At 38.4% G+C, this 18041-nt stretch overlaps 2 protein-coding genes across 10 annotated transcripts in view; one reads left to right on the top strand and one right to left on the bottom strand.

Moving 5' to 3' along the window:
* Positions 1-18041, bottom strand: part of LOC139453311 (thyroid hormone receptor beta-like) — a 348228-nt gene that overhangs the window by 47992 nt on the left and 282195 nt on the right. The window lies entirely within an intron of this gene.
* LOC139452938 (sericin-2-like) lies at positions 1534-11008 on the top strand (the record flags this gene model as incomplete). The annotated part of the gene is made up of 3 exons (XM_071234556.1): positions 1534-1702; positions 2155-2675; positions 10763-11008. Coding segments are annotated over 3 exons (936 nt in total), but the record flags the coding sequence as incomplete, so codon positions are not given.

Genomic DNA, 18041 nt, shown 5'->3' with positions numbered 1-18041 from the left:
GGGACACAACTCTGTACAGCGAACTACACAGCTGGGCCACCCCTGCTCCTCCACATGATGTGAACTCTACGATTGGCAGCACAGCTGGTTTACAACTTAACATATGATAGATGGCAGAAATCAGCAAACCGTAAACCACAAGCAACTCCATTGAGTGACATTTCTCACTCAAGATTCACACAACCTCACCACAATTCACCATCATCTTCAACACAACTAACGAAAACCTCCTCCCATCCCCCCCACCCCCCCACAGCGCCACCCCGTTCTACGGCTCCTGATGCGGCTGTACCACCTTGCAGCCTGCCTTCCCCCCCACCCCCCCACCCCCCAGCTCAGCTCCCATCACAAGCTGTCAATCTTGCACTCACAGAGGTCACAGCCGAGTGTGCCGACAGTTTGCTGTAGTTTATGGCAGAAAAAACTCAGTCTGGATATGCCCCCTCTACTTTTATGTTCATTTCTGCCAAAAAAAATGCAAACATGCTTGGAAAGAAATCCTGCCACCGAAATGATTTACTCCCAAAAGAACACATCCACGTAGTTCTTTGAATGCCAGCTCATGCTTTTGCTGCATCAGAAATAAATAATAATATTTCATTTTGATATTAACATCACTTCACTTCACATCTTCCAGTTTCATTTTTTTATTAGAATGAAAATTAGCTAATTATCAAATTATTTTACTCTAGGGTGTTTCACTCATAAAAACTGCATATCAACCTAGAACCAAACAATATCTATACCGGAAAGGAAGCTGTAATACCCTAATTAAGTCATTTTCTTTGGTGTAAAAAAGATTGTAGGATGTTGTTAGGAAGACTGTACCAGTCTGACAGGTCAAATGAGGTCAACCACAGATCAAATGTTTGTAACTGTTTGATGTAACATGTCTTACAACTGTCAGACAAAGTCAGTTTGACTCGAAAATATAAAAACGCTAGACTCATTAGCCAGTCTTTACTTATATTACCATTACATCTAATGTTGTGATGACAGAAATACATGATACATAACATACCATGATATCAGTTTCCAAAACTTTAAAACTTTATGTCTCTTTCTTTATGGGAATTTTTATTTAGCAATAGTAATAACAACAGCATGTTGAACATGAAATGGATAATAGGTGGCACATGAAAGACAGCCTAAAAGGTCAGAACATAGAGTGGCAAAGCGCAATCATCACAATATAACTGAGTGGGTAATTTGGCATTAAGCTCTGTAAACAATATTATAACTACTCTGCCTCCCTGCAGCAACGTCGCCACCAGACGAACCAATATATATCAATATATACTAATAGCAAGCACTGACAATGTAGCAAGCACTGACAATGTAGCAAGCACTGACAATGTAGCAAGCACTGACAATGTAGCAAACACTGACAATGTAGCAAGTACTGACACTGTAGCAAACACTGCCAATGCACTGACAATGTAGAAAGTACTGACAATGTAGCAAGTACTGACAATGCACTGACAATGTAGCAAGTACTGACACTATATCAAACACTGACAATGCACTGACAATGTAGCAAGTACTGACAATGTAGCAAGTACCGACAATGTAGCAAGTACTGACAATGTAGCAAGTACTGACACTGTAGCAAACACTGACAATGTAGCAAGCACTGACAATGCAGCAGGCACTGAAAATGTAGCAAGCACTGACAATCTAGCAAACACTGACAATGTAGCAAGTACTGACAATGTGGCAAACACTGACAATGCACTGCCAATGCAGCAAGTACTGACACTGTAGCAAAAACTGACAATGTAGCAAGTACTGACAATGTAGAAAACACCGACAATGTAGCAAGTACTGACAATGTAGCAAGTACTGACAATGTAGCAAGTACAGACAATGTAGCAAACACTGACAATGCACTGACAATGTAGCAAGTACTGACAATGTAGCAAGTACTGACAATGCACTGACACTGTAGCAAGTACTGACACTATATCAAACACTGACAATGCACTGACAATGTAGCAAGTACTGACAATGTAGCAAGTACAGACAATGTAGCAAACACTGACAATGCACTGACAATGTAGCAAGTACTGACAATGTAGCAAGTACTGACAATGCACTGACACTGTAGCAAGTACTGACACTATATCAAACACTGACAATGCACTGACAATGTAGCAAGTACTGACAATGTAGCAAGTACTGACAATGTAGCAAGTACTGACACTGTAGCAAACACTGACAATGTAGCAAACACTGACAATGCAGCAGGCACTGAAAATGTAGCAAGCACTGACAATGTAGCAGACACTGACAATGTAGCAAGTACTGCCAATGTAGCAAGTACTGACAATGTAGCAAGTACTGACAATGTAGCAAGTACTGACAATGTAGCAAGCACTGACAATGTAGCAAGCACTGACAATGTAGCAAGTACTGACAATGTAGCAAGCACTGACAATGTAGCAAGTACTGACAATGTAGCAAGAACCAACAATGTAGCAAGCACTGACAATGTAGCAAGTACTGACAATGTAGCAAGCACTGACAATGTAGCAAGTACTGACAATGTAGCAAGAACCAACAATGTAGCAAGCACTGACAATGTAGCAAGTACTGACAATGTAGCAAGTACTGACAATGTAGCAAGTACTGACAATGTAGCAAGCACTGACAATGTAGCAAGCACTGACAATGTAGTAGGCACTGACAATTTCACTTCATCACCTATTTATGTTTTCTGCAGCATTTGTATTGAAAACAACCAAAAATATATTGTGTCAATATCGTTCTGTGTCCTCTAGATTAACATTTAATCTCTGAAATGAAAACCTGAAACAATCTGGACTTCCCAAACATATATTGATATGTGTTTCAGGGTTTGTAAGAGAGACAATGTGTAAAGGCTCACTTTGTTTTATCTTAAGCATAATGTCTTGTTCGTTTGTTCTTTAAAGCTACACTCAGCAATAATCCAGCTATATAACAGCGGCCTGTAAATAATCAAATCTGGACCAGACAATCCAGTGATTGACATCATGAGCATCAATCCACGCAATAGGGATATGATGATATGCATCAACCAAGTCAGCGAACCTGAGCACCCAATCCCGTTAGTCGCCTCTTACAACAAGCAGCCCAAGCAACTATGCTTTTCGAAATGTCTTAACTAATGGTACCCATCTCATATGTACAATAAAAATGATTTCTCTTAATTATTGCCTGAAAACAACATAACTCCACCCATATGTTGTGTAAACAGCACCTGCAGTAGAACTGCCAGTAATGTACGCCATCAGGCCCAGGGCCCTGTGGCAAGGAACAGAAAACAAGCCCCCACATCAATACTGCAATGCATCACTCAATGAAAATAGACAAAAGTAACAAAAATATTTGAACATGCTCACTGACTACCAAACTGTTATGGCTGACTGAAATTGTACAGCAACTGTTAACTGCAGTTGAAAGCCATGCACTGAGTGACCTTGTAGTCAGCGACTGACTCAGGGACTAACATGCCCCAGTGTCCAGGCCTGACGAGCTGAGACAGCAGATTTAACCATGCATTGTCTTCCTATCGAGCTGATAATGGGCAATGTCTATATTATCCTATACTGGTCTTGTAGGTTTGCTTAAAAGTAACATGCCGAATGAAATCAATTACCATATTTGACCAAATAAAGGACATTCAATTATTTTGTCAAAATATATTGGGTTGTTGTTTGGTGCTTGCTTTAAGCTCTCTCTTCTAATAAGGGACCAGTTCAAATGTTGGGTGTCTGATAAAAATCTTATTTCCTTATGTTTAGGGGTTGGGGGTTAATGGTATTCCATCTGACAAAATTTAACTTTAACCTGATTTCTCAATGTTTGATATAGTGACAAAACTAAGCAAAAACTCATCATTAAATACATCCAGTCTTTCCACAAGGTAGGGTTTCATCATCACCAGCAAAGGTGGTAAGTCCATCTTGTGGATTGCATAGAATAGAATGGGAGATCTGATCTATAAAAAAACAACAAATGATTTTCAACACCTAGTAAATAAACTTCAGTCTATAAATGTTCTGAAAAACAGGACAAAACACGAGAAAGCAGGACAAAACACGAGAAAGCAGGACGAAACACGAGAAAGCAGGACAAAAGAGGCCACTAAATAATTTGTCTTGACAAATAATTAAAATGTCCCATATTAAGACAACACATATCTATATCTATGTTTCTATCCTAATGACTTATTTCAAACCATAACCTTATGAAAACACTAACAGGGAAACAATACTGTTTCATACTCGATACTGTTTCATACTCGATACTGTTTCATACCCGATACTGTTTCATACCCGATACTGTTTCATACTCGTTACTGTTTCATACCCAATACTGTTTCATACTCGATACTGTTTCATACTCGATACTGTTTCATACCCGATACTGTTTCATACTCGATACTGTTTCATACCCGATACTGTTTCATACTCGATACTGTTTCATACCCGATACTGTTTTATACCCAATACTGTTTTATACCAGTCTACATAAAAAAACTGTCTTGTCCCTGCCCAGTTAATACATGAAATACGGTACCACTACTCCACGCTCGAACAGGTTATCGACAAAAATGTGGTTTTGGTGACGACAGTAAAATGCAAAACTGTGATATTGTTGAAAGGCACTTTATGCATATGGTAAACACTTAAGTGGGTTTCATATTAGGCTAGGAATTTCAAGGTGAAAGATATGTGTTTTTGTATGAAAGTCCTGTGTAGTATTCAGAAGGTACACAATCAGGTATGTATTACCAGGCTGCGAGGTCAAAGAGAAGGCCGCTTCAAACATCAGTATCACAGTACAAGGTTGTTTTCTCACCATGCATTTCACGTACACTAGAACTCGCTATTCTTGGAAAAGTGAGACGGAAAGGAAATAATATTTTGATCAATCAGAACTTCCACAGATTTTCAAATTTCCTCTAAAGGATGGCCAAATAAACACATGAATACATAAGGTCATAATGAACAGATGAACAAAAAGAAATTCAAAAAGACATTATGTAAATTGCCAGATTTATACCAATTATTAATAGACTCTGTAACAATTCTTCCACCCACAGCAAACGCAGAGCTCACGATTATCATGATCCACTGGGTAGGACATATCATATATCCCCCAAGTTGTAACTTTCAGACTGGAACTTAAACACATAGCTTCAGGTCAGAGAAACATTGAGGCCCACGTCAAGGTACAAAACCGTTGACCTGGCAATCTGCGCCCAATGGTTGAGCTACAACAATAGCGAGGGAGCATTCAAAGCTGGATACGAACATAATACTGTAATGTTGTGACAAAAAACATAGTAGTGTAACACAGAATCTGTTACAACTTGGCCAGAACTGGCTGACAGAGTCACTTGGTGCTTAGGTTGCCATTCTTTGTACAATGAAAATATTCAGCATGTTTTTATAAAAGTGTTAAGCTGTGGGTACCCATGCAGGCTTCCAAGTACAGTTATTCGGACTGCCTACATAACTAGATGTCAAAAGTGACAGATTGCTTTCTGGAAACAAGTAAAGTGTGATTATTAACATTTTGGCCTTACAAAAGTGTGACAGTGTATACTGCGTACAAATGGATTTCACGCATGAATGAGAAACCACTTTGACGTGTACACAAATTTATTAATTTTCACTCTTCGCAGTGCTGGAAATATGAAGGCCGTATGAGTATGTTATGAGCTACTTCAAACTGTTAAATAATTATTTTTTAATCTTAATGATAAATTGTCCACATATCTTTTTCAACAATTCATACTTTCTTTATTGTTACCCATTTCTGTATTTCCATTTAGACATTAGATTCTACTGGTAAAATCAAACTTGACCAATCTCTGATTTCATTGTCAAGACAATGCTTACGTCTTAATCAATCCTGCTTAATCAATCCTGCATAATCAATCCCAGTTTAAAAGGCTGAATCTTTTTCTCACAAGTTTGCTCATTTTCAAAAATAAAATTCCAAACAAACCAAAAATTGTTTCAAAGCCATACTGTTCCATTTCTGGTTGACAACACACAAGCTTGTTCCTGCCAATCAGCATTTTCAATGACCAGTAATGTAGCTACAGCATATTTTTCATAATTAATGTTATAAAAAGGCTAAAATCACAATGGAAAATACTTGGTTACAAATGAAAATGTTTCCAAAGAGCAGATACGGATTTGTCCAGAACTCTGAATTGAATTTTTTAAACAAGAAAAAACAACACGCTTGTAAATGTTTTACATCTGCGACGTCGGTACAACTTGAAAATCTTTACAATAAAACTTTGCTCAAAGGCTGAGAAGCATTATCGCTGAGAGAGAAAAATTCATTATCTAATTCATTCGTTCTTTTAAATACCGGGTTAAGGGGTGAACAAGAATGCTAGTGGCTAAACACATTACACAGACTTTACTGGTTGTTTCAAAGACGTAGCTCTTGCTGCATTCAACATTGAGTTTGCATAACACCAAATTAAGGCTTCATAAATACACTATTTCGCTTTGAAAGAGGGAGATTTCTTCATAGTCTCCCAGTCAAAACTATGAGCAAACAGTGGATAGAAGGCAGACAATGGCATATCTAAGTAGCAGGGACCAATATGTGACCACGGGCAGGTTCACGGAGTGCAGACCTTTCACAGCCCTACACTGATTGTCCCCCCAACCGTTCAGTATAGCGACAACCCTCACGCGTAGAATACATTTAACCTGAGTCTCTATATCACAACTGAAGGTGTCCAAACATTTATTCAGTATTGGAGAAATCCCTACGACAGTTAAGACAGCCTTATAGTCTTTTATCACAATGAGAGAGGGGTCCACACTCTTAACGATGCAACTCAAGACTGGGAGTTCGGGGTTTCTAAGGCGACACAAAATGGCTTGAACCACACACATAACACTGAGGCATGGGGCCATAGCCATTGTTCAATTTATACTGGTAACCCGCCAAAAACATTTAGGGGAGCTGATGTTCCCTTGCAGCTTAGAACCAATCAGCAAGAGACTTTTAACCTTCTTAATGGCATTTTTCACTGGCTCGGACACCTATTACAATGAAAAACAACACTTCTTTGACACTGGAAAGCATGATGTATTTCTGTCATCAGTGATTTGTCAGTAAACATTGCTATATTTGCATTCAAGAAGTATGGAGATGAAATAATCCTATGTTTTAGAACGTTCACTTTTCGCATTTTAACAAGATGTTTTCTTTCGTGAAATTATTCAAATTGAAATAAATAAACTGCAAGTGACAATCTAACCAAGCAAATTTTAAGAATGTATGCTTCCATAAAACTGAGAAAATAATCAGGCCACACCCACTAATGGACTACTATTTCCTGATTGGTTGATAATGTAATCGACAGGGCTTGTGTTCCATTACTGTGCGATGTCACAGATTTCATTTTGTTCCCTACAGTTTCTTGTGTGTTAATGTTCAAGTAAGCTGTCAGTGAAGTTATCATTGAACATATAATAATTGGAATATTTATTTATAAGAATTGACTTCAATATTTTTTGCATTTACGAGGAATAAATCTGAAAAACAGGTTGCACAATTTGCTAAATAAGAAAAATAATGTTGAGCATGTGAAGACCAATCTGTGTCTGTAGAATACAGTTATACGCACAAACTTTCCCAGGCAATATCAACACCAAAAGAGCTGAGGGAAGACACCCTCATTGTCAGCAGTTCAACATGTGATAGGTGTTACAATATACCCCGACAAAACTTTGCCCTAACAGTGGCGCATAGGCAGTGGTGAGTCTTCACACTTGTGGTCCAAGAGCAGACAACTCTACTTTAAACAACTGCAGTTGCCTCCCTTTTGAAAATAACAGGACCCCCAATAGTACATTTACACACACAAAAAACAGTACATAAGCTAACTTGATTTTAGTAAATAGTTTCAAAGATGATGTGCTAAACCTGAAATATATATCTTATTTGTGAAATTTGCAAATATTGCTTGATAAAATCAAATGTTTGAGTTTTCGGTAATTTGGAAAACTGAACCAAATTACAAATCCAGTGATTATCTTTGTGTATCTTTGATATTTCCCAGGTGGTGTACTTCCTCTGGATTAGGCTTGGCATTTATAGGTAAGAGTGTAGGTAAAAGGCTGAGAAGGTTTATAAAACACATGTGCGTTCACTTGTCGACTCAACCAACAACATCCACATGCTTCAATCTCACCAGTTAGAGAAGATGGTAAAGATGAACAAGAGAAGATTGTGAGATTTCCCGCTAACATTTTGGAAAGGTTGCCCAGGAGTTTGGAATGCAATAATAGCAGGCGGAAATTAAAAGGGCACTCGTAACCATATCAGTCTTCAATTACCAAGAAAATATCTCAAACTGTTATCTAATATGAGCTAGACCATGGTGGGGATACTCAGGCTTAACTTGTGATTACTCAAGCCGGGATTTCAAAGTTGTTTAAAACATATCCGCTGGTGTTAATCACCACTGTTTACTTTGCTACTTCGAGTCCTGATGGCAGAACATAGATAGATTGCAATCTCAAACTTGTGAAAGTTTTTTTTGTTTTCTGGTACAAGAATCCTCTCTCTGAACAAATGGATAAATATGATATCAAATGAGAGTTTTGTAATATTCACAGACAAATAAATCATTTGGTTCAATGTCCATTATGACATGGTCATACTGCTCATTTCGTCACAAACAATCCATTCTATTGTCTGTGACATTTTACCTCAAAGGCAGTTATCTATGGCTACTACTACTACTCAGTCAAACATATTTCTCAAGACTATTTTGACCAATGACATTCAAGAACAAAACCAACTGTTAACGACTTGTCAGAGATTTAATGAGTGCTTCCAACAGAACATGATTTTGCACTTTGGCCACCCCTTCTCAAATGACAAATGACAGATGAAATATAATTGTTTTAACAGAGCAATAAAAATAGGATCAATTTTATTTTTTGGAACTTGACATTGCTGTCACATTATGAATGATTTCCATGTGAATGACCACCTCCTGGGTCTAGTGGATACAGCACCTGCCTGGAGACCAGACGGTCAGTGGTTCCAACCCAAGCCGTGTCATACCAAAAGATGTTAAAAGATGTTACTTGTTGGCGCTGGGCATTTACAGGTGAGGTCGTTTCAGTGTCGGTACACCTGCCTGAGTGGGGTATCCATGTTTAACTGCAGCATGCTATATCCGTGGCCTACACAAGCAAGCAGACAGACTGATAGACACCTCTTTGAGAACAAGATAGGTACACAGATACAAGTAAATATCAGTATTGATCAAAGAGTGAGTGAGTGAGTTGGGTTCAACCCCGCTTTGAACAATATTCCAGTTATATCACAATATCATTAAAATCAGATCTTAGTTCTTGCTATCGTTAAACAAAGATCTGAGGGCATCCCATTACGGGTCACGTCAGAAGGACCTTTCATCCGACCAATCAAAGTGACAGTCGGAATGTGTTTTCTAATCATGCAACCTCGAAAACATTAACACGGTGTATTCCAAACGGCAGTTACAGCCCGTATGACTGATTCCGTCAAGATTATCATCTATCTCTCGCTTCCGTGAGATAAACATTTGAACGGAGGAGGTGTTGCACAATAAGTGGGAAGCACCGCCTCACAATCTCAACCATATATTAGACCTTCCGGAATGTGTGTTCAGTTTTCAAAATCGAGAAGTGTGTCAACATATACTCAACAACTAAAGTTCCTGTGACACCAATATTCTAGTGTATTTTTCAAACAAGTAAAGTTTGGTTTTCAATATTGTAGTACATGTATGGAATCAGGTCACAAAAACGCAACTGCTACAGAAAAGCATGCATTCCATGCAAAAGTTGATTTTTATGCAAGCCCCATGCATTTCACTACCCAAGAATTGGTATAAAAATATGTGCGTTAACGGGATTCCATATGCATTGTTTAGCATCGTGCTGACAACAACCACTCAGAAAAACAACAAAATTAAGCAATTATTCAACATTACGAAATGCCACGCCTGTCCGAAAATGAGCGTCAGCAAGCCATTGGCATGCTTGAAGCAGGATCAAGTCAACGTGATGTTGCAAGACAATTTAACGTCCACAGAAACACCATTTGGTGTTTATGGCAACATTGGCAACAGACGAATGCAGTCAGAGACCACCCTCGGAGTGGCAGGCCACGAGTAACCAATAATCAACAAGACAACTGGATTTGAAAAACACACCTACGAAATCGATTCAAGCCAGCAACAGTGACTGCAAGAAGCATCCCTGGCCTTCGACAAATAGCTTCACTAACAGTACGTCGTCGCCTCAGATGTGCAGGGATTGTCACCAGAAGACCCGCCAGACGTCCCATTTTGACAAGAAACCAGCGTCAAGCACATCTACAGTGGTGCAGACAGCGTCTACGCTGGACGGCCATGCAGTGGGGACAAGTTCTATTCACTGACGGGTCTCGTTTTCACCCCAGCCACAGTGATGGACGGATTCGAGTGTACCAACGTTGAGTTGAACGTTAAGTCAATCATTGTGTCATGGAAGAAGATTGGTTTAGGGGTGGAAGCATTATGGTTATGGGGTTTGGATTACAGCAAGACAGAGGACCCGTTTGATAGTGGTAGAGGGAAATCTCAATGGACAGCGCTACCGTGACGAGATCATCGGCCCTGTAGTTCTACAGTTTTTGCCTCGTCATGGCCCAGGCATTGCCTTTCAACATGACAAGTCATATTGCTCGACTTGTTCAGGATTCTCTTCAACAAAACAATGTGAATGTCATCCCCTGGCCAGCTCGCTCACCTGGTCTCTCACCAATCGAGCACATGTGGGATGAGATGGATCAGCACCTAGCTATGACATCAACCTGGTGTTCCACAGACGCTCCAGGAACTTCGAAACATGCTCCAGCAGATGTGGACAGATATCCTACAGGACTTTGTGAGAAGCCTGGTCCATTCCATGATACGAAAATGTGTTGCTTGCATCGCAGCTAGAGGTGGACACACACGCTATTGATTTGTAAATTGACATTTTGGTATGTTCATGTTTTTTATGAAATCACGCATTTTCTGAAGTCAGTATGGCAAATTAAACCATTTGAACACTTTACAGGAGTCTTTTATCTGTTGCAAACCAAAATTGTTTCAGATTTGGTAAAAAACATTTTTGCATTAAATCTTTTTCAATGTCACAGGAACTTTTGTTGTTCAGTATATTTTTCAAGCGTAGTCTGAAATGGAAGTCGCCAGGTTGAAACGATTGATGTAAAGCTCGAGAAAGCTGCTTTCTAATTGGCCGATGTTGACTTCTTGTTTGTCATTTCAGTGGTCGGTCAAAGTTTGCAAATGGTCATTCTGATGTGACCCATAATGGGATGTCCTCAGATCTTTGTTTAGCAACAGCAGGAACTTAGATCTGATTTTAATGAGATTGGTTAAATCATGGCATGTCAGGTTAATGTGGGAGAAAAACCAAAGTGATGGAAGGTTTCTTTGATGAGACCCAGGAACACGGCTCTGCAGTTACTGAGCTGGAAAAAAAACCCAGCCATGTCCTAAGGCTTTTTTAAAATTTTGTTTACGGATCTGTCAACCCAAAATACTGAGAAAATGGAAAAAATTATATAAATGATAATAATTTTTTGAAAATTGGTTATCACCGGCAATCCGAATAAAGAACTAAAAGCAGAAAAAAAACAACAGTTTTGTAGAAACCTTGCAGCGCAATAACAAAACAATTTGCCACCAAAATATTGCCTTTCTCACACTTCCTTTGTATTTTAAAATGCAATTAAAACTTATATGCAGGACAGAAAATAAATGCAGTACACAGTGAATACTGTGTTTTAAAGGGCAAAATATGTCAAATAAAGGTTTTTGTCATGTCAGGATTTTCCCCACCCCTCGACCAGACAGAATTCATAAACCAACCTAAAAAATCATGTCAAATTTTAACAATAATAATTTTATTTTCCCCTGTGGAACTGAATTTTTTGGTGAAAGATCTGTTAAACCAAGTAATTAAAAAAAAACCTTTACAGGATAAAAACAAAATTAACAAGAGCAGATTAATCACATTACAATATTTTTAGTAAAAACGTCTCATTTGGTGAAGCAGATAATGAATTATCTAAAACATTCTTATCCCATTCCAAATGTCACAAAAAAATAAATTAATTATCTAACAAAATGAAAATACAGTTCAGTGTCACAGTAACGCATAACAGATGGACTTTGGTAGGAGTGAGCAAGACAAAATATTTTATTTTTTCGAGGCCTATCTCTAATATGCCATTTATCCAATGAAGGCTGTTCTCAGTGCGATGTCATTCCATGCAGCCCAGCAAACTTCCCTCCAGACAGAACCAGTGTTTCATTTCGGACGACAGGTTTATCGTCACTCGCCATCAGCAAATTTGAAACGAGTGATGTAAAAGGAATTAAATTCCTAACTTCACATGATTAAATTCACAAATGGCAGAGTAATTCCTGATAAAAATCCAATTTTATAAATTTCCAACTGGCAGATAAATTGAAGTTTGTAATATTTTTAGCAACATGGCAAGCGTTCACATCTCTCAAAGTCAGTCCTTGTGATAAACAGGTGTACACCAAGTTCCCTTGTGAAAATTAATCTTTTTACAATGAAGGTTAGAGATTTTACCCAAACACATGAGACATTCGCAAACAAACAAATAAACAAACAAACATTGAAGTCAGTTTTGTTTCCAACTGCAAATTTTTATTTTATCGTTAACAATAAAAACAACGTCAGATGCTGGTTAATGGCCAAAACTGCCATTAAACAAGCTACCACAACACCGTGATACAGGGACCTATGTCCCGCTACACGTCAAGTATCAGGGTGTCACGCAACACACAAATGTTGAGAATGGATGCAGAAAAACAATATACTGTGCCCCGAGGAACACACAATACAATGTACATTGTACCTACAGTTCATCACGAGAAGTGATGGATGTCTGTTATTTCATCCATCAATCATGACCACTGTCCACATGATCATTGATTCATTCCAGACTCTGAAGTAATTATCTAAACATACAGTACACTACACCGTTTCATTACTTTACAGGTCCCCTGTATTGCCTGCAAGGACCTTTAAATGAAATAATGGGGTCCCCCTAACCCCTTGTTCTGTAAGTGAAGGGAAAACTCTGGTACGTCACCTCATAGTAATCTTCTGCTGAAAATCCCAAATGTATTACACCTGTTGCATAAAGTGAGAATACTGTTATCTAACTATTACTTACAGACAGCACACAAATACCTACAAGGGCACACGGGTTGTCTGACTATCAAACTTGGTGGTGAGACATAAAATCCCTCATAAATCTCTTTATCAGGCTCATCAGAGTTGCCTCCCATAACTAATCATCGCCGTCTCCATGACTGCAGTGGTTGTCTGTGAGAGGTGTTTTCTCACACATTTTACCCTTTCAGATCACAAATGCAATTGAAGAAATGGCATACTGTATGTTTCATAGAATAGATACTACTTCTTAAAAAGGATTGAACAAATGATGAAAGTTGTGTTGACAAATGTTGTAAATTATGAGATATGAAAAGGTCAAAAGAAGTGTTGACATACAACTTTTAATATATTTTCAGAAATAACAACATAAACATGTCTGAGCATCAAGTTCACACAGTGAAATAACATTAACACAGTTAACATGAAATGTCACATCAATGTCTGGCTGTGAATCTGTATTGTCTACAAGAAATCTGAAAATAAGAAAGTTCCATCATCTAACCACACAATGGAAAGAGCAAGTGTTGACTTTTGTACAGTCGACAATTGAAATCAAACATCCGCTTTTGAACAGGTCAACAACAACTTTCAGAAGAAAGTCTCTGTGCTTCTTTTTATTATATTTTATAGCTATAATTTAGCAACTGTACTTTTTTTGTAACATATGTTCATTTCAGATATTAGATGTTAGTTTAGCCTATCACCAGCACAGGGTGTTGAGAACCTATTCAAACTTGACATTCCTCAGAAATATTCTGCTTGTAAGAGGCGACTTAATGGATTGGTGGTCAGGGTCGGTGACTTGGTTGATTGCATGTCATTGTTCCCCTGATGGCTCATAATGTCAACCACTGGGAAACAAGCATATAGCTGGAAAACAAGCATATAGCTGGAAAACAAGCATATAGCTGGAAAACAAGCATATAGCTGGAAAACAAGCATACAGCTGGTAAACAAGCATATAGCTGGAAAACAAGCATATAGCTGGAAAACAAGCATACAGCTGGAAAACAAGCATATAGCTGGAAAACAAGCATATAGCTTGAAAATTGCCGAGTGCTGAGTTTTACACAAAAGTCACAACCATGAACAACCTCACACTATTCTCACCATGTATCACAACTCAATAGTAATCACTGTTTACTATGGAATAGAAATGATATTATAATATGTCAATGCTCTGTGCCTGTAGTTGTGCATGTACATGTGCATGCGTGGGTGTGTGCGTGCGTGCGTGCGTGTTTGCGATTATGACTTTCCCATGTTGCATCTGTATCTAATAGGAATGCTCCTGCAATAGATTTCATACCTTATCTTTAATCATAAATACAAATCTGAAAGTCAAAGTAACCTCACAAAACACTTTATGTACCTGGCAACTATTTTAATCATTTCGGACAACATTTCTCGAAGACATGAAATTTGATGGATAACAACTTCTTTATTGTTTGTATGGATGGTTCAGGGCAACTTCTTACCCCTACATGAGGTGAGTACTGAGAGAGCTATTGAGTTAATATATATATACATTCTGATATGTTACAATTCAGAAAATTCAGAATTTAATGATATTCTCAAAGTTTCACTGCGCATGTAGAATCAACTTAGTATATCTCATTTGTAACGTTATCTCAAAATAATCACTTGTGAACATTCCTGACAGGACTCTGCCTTTCCCAGCCTGCAGAACAAAACCTGAGCCAGCGTTAATGAGCAGTTGCCCAACTGTTCCCAACCAAAGACCCACATCTCATCGCAAACAAGATATGCAAGATCTTGAAATTCCTGCGATCCAGGGTAAATGACGATCCAGGGTAAATGACGTTGATATGTGTGATATGAAAACTAGCAGTTGTGCTAACTACGCTCACTGTAATGTCTGTCAAAGTCTGCACATCGCTCCTGGAGGCTGAGACCACATTTTTAGGATATCACTGTGACTGTAGTTTTCAAACTCACACAGCTGCACCTGGGAGATTAACCTGAGATCAGTCTTGTCCACGTAGACACTGCCGGAATGAGTGAGTGAATTTGTTGCTGCAGTCAGCAGTATTAAAGCTATAATCCAGTCTGGACCAGTCAATCCAGTGACTGATATCATGAGCATCTATCTACGCATTTGGAATATGAAGACGTGCATCAACTATGTCAGCAACCCTGACCACCCCATGAGTTGCAAAAGACCAGATCTTCATTGGTCAAGTGAGTGAGTGATTGAGTGAGTGACCCTAACCCTGAGTGAGGGAAAGTATGAAAGCTAGTAGTGACAGAACCGACCCTCACTGTTTGAGCACACACAATCACCACCTCTCCCACTGAACCGGGTGGCACAGTGAGTTTGTACAGAAATCAACCAAGTACCATATATTTTAATGCTGTAATTATTTCTTTCAGCTGTATACACTGCCTTCCCATGAAAATAAGAAAACAACAACAACCTTGAAGAACGTGCAAGACTGAAAATCACTGAAGCATGAGCCTAAAACTCTGCTGAAAATAGCTTGGACCTTTAAAGATGATCATGAGACTTATATCGCCAGGGTTCAAGTATTGACCTCATTTAGGTTCAAACCAGCCAGCTGTCATTGTTCCTTCAGGAATTTTCTTTTCACTATTGGTGTTGTTCAAATATTAGCAAACATTTCAATGGACATGGTTTGTACGTACAAAATATTAATTTTCATCGTCAAGAAGTTTTGAAGAAAGGGCTTTTCATTTCCAAGCTGAAAAAGCATATTCTACCCTAACCTAATGTTTATGAACAGGTAATAAAAGTCCCACGTTTGGAAGTAGGGTTACATGCTGACACAAACCTCATGAAGATTTAATCATCAGCCTGCCATGCATCGCTAAAGGAACATATTTAACATGGCTCCTTGATGGCAGGTTTTTGTCAAATTTTAAACTCAAGGCATTGAAAGTTATTACAAGGATTATGAAACAGATGAGTGAGACATTCAGGCTATTATATTCTTGGGAACACCCCCTCTTGAGCATGTATCTCAGAGACTTGAACTTGAAATTGAAGAGCCTATACAAAGAGTTTCATAGAACTATGACAGAACTAACTGAACTCTAATAATGATAATGGCAATATAGCTGCTTACACATGTCCCCTTAAAGATATACTCATCTAATAAAATACAGGAACACACTGCAGAAGTTTATTTCCTTCTGTGAGAGGCATTTTGAAGTTGGAGTACTAAGTAAGGATAAGATATATTGGATGAACATACACCGAAACATTGCTCCTAATTGAAACAAAGAAGTTGTTCATCCACATATCTTATCCTTACTTTAAGTTTATTGACTGATATTTTCACAAGACATCTATATAATCAAAACGGAAATGATCCAAAATATTATTTTACCACTTTGTCAAGCAATCAGTTATCTTTGGAGTACATACAGAATATCTTAATTAACCAAGTTACAGAGAGCGAGTGAGTGAGTGAGTGAGTAAGTGAGTGAGTGAGGCAAATCAAGCAAGTCAGGCAATTAACACTGCTTTTGGCAGATATTTCTTATGAATGTGGAAAGGGTTTGGGTGTTTTTATTTAGATGACCTTGATTCTAGTGAACCCAGTAGCACAGTATGGTCCTGACATCCTGACAATCTGGAATATAAACCCATCTGGATCCAGGCATGGCTAAGGGAGGTAACTCTGTCCAGTGAGTTGGCCAACCAATACAGATTCGAGGTCAAATTAGTAAGGACATATTACAAGTTACTTTAACAACAAATATATCAGCGTCCTAGTCCTCAGTAGGGATGTAAGGATCCAGTAACAAGTGCAAGTTGCATGCATAGTTTACCCCGACAATATGCTAAATTTTCCATGACTGAGAACACTGGGCCAGGATCACAATGAACGAACACAATGCAGTGAGCAGAACTGTGCAAGGCTGACAGAACATACTGGCTTCGTCATCTTCTGGAATGCAGACCTTATGTCACAAAACATCTAAAAAGCCATTCATCATTAAAATTAATGGCTCTGTTTTCGATATATATATCTCAACAACAACATCTCCTAAGGCCTATTCACATGCACATACTGCAAACATTGGCACATATTTGCAAACTGAAATTTATGAAAATTTACATGTTCATTATTTACTGACATGATGTGAATGTTTTGCAGGGCAACCACATCTACACACATCAACATACCTGTGCATACCTACATACATATATACCTACCTTCTTACCTGTAATCAGTAAAGTAAAACCTTGTCAGTCATGAAACAGGCGATAATTGGTAGGAACATCAATATAGGGAAGGGGAACTTCTGGCATTTCTGTCTACAAATATTTGCTAATCTTGAAATTGTTAACTTGGACTATGTAAATAGTGAGTGCATAGTGACATAAAAGTAGTTTATTCCATACAAAGCCGTGCGAAGGTTTCGTTCCACACTGCATGTCATTATTATGGTGTCATTCCGCTCATTGTGACGCAAAAGATGTGACACTCGTATACAGAAAAGCGCCAAATAGCAAGCTCTGTTGTCTTCAGACTTGAAATACATTCTGTTTGTAGATTTGCATCATGTTTTCTGCATATGTATTGCCACACATCCTTTGACTATTGTAGAAACAGCAACTTCGCATTGTTAGCCTATAATTGTAGATATAATTATTTAGATATGCCTACCGACAATGTCTGTTAAAGAAGTACCATTCTAACACATTAGTTCCTGCGGTGATGCGGCCATCAAACCAGCTGTTCCAATGAGAGGAGGTTTTTT

The sequence above is a fragment of the Haliotis cracherodii genome, unplaced genomic scaffold, assembly GCF_022045235.1.
Source record: "Haliotis cracherodii isolate W230 unplaced genomic scaffold, xgHalCrac1.p SCAF_9, whole genome shotgun sequence".
Lineage (NCBI taxonomy): Eukaryota > Metazoa > Mollusca > Gastropoda > Lepetellida > Haliotidae > Haliotis > Haliotis cracherodii.
This window is presented reverse-complemented; position numbering and strand designations above follow the sequence as displayed.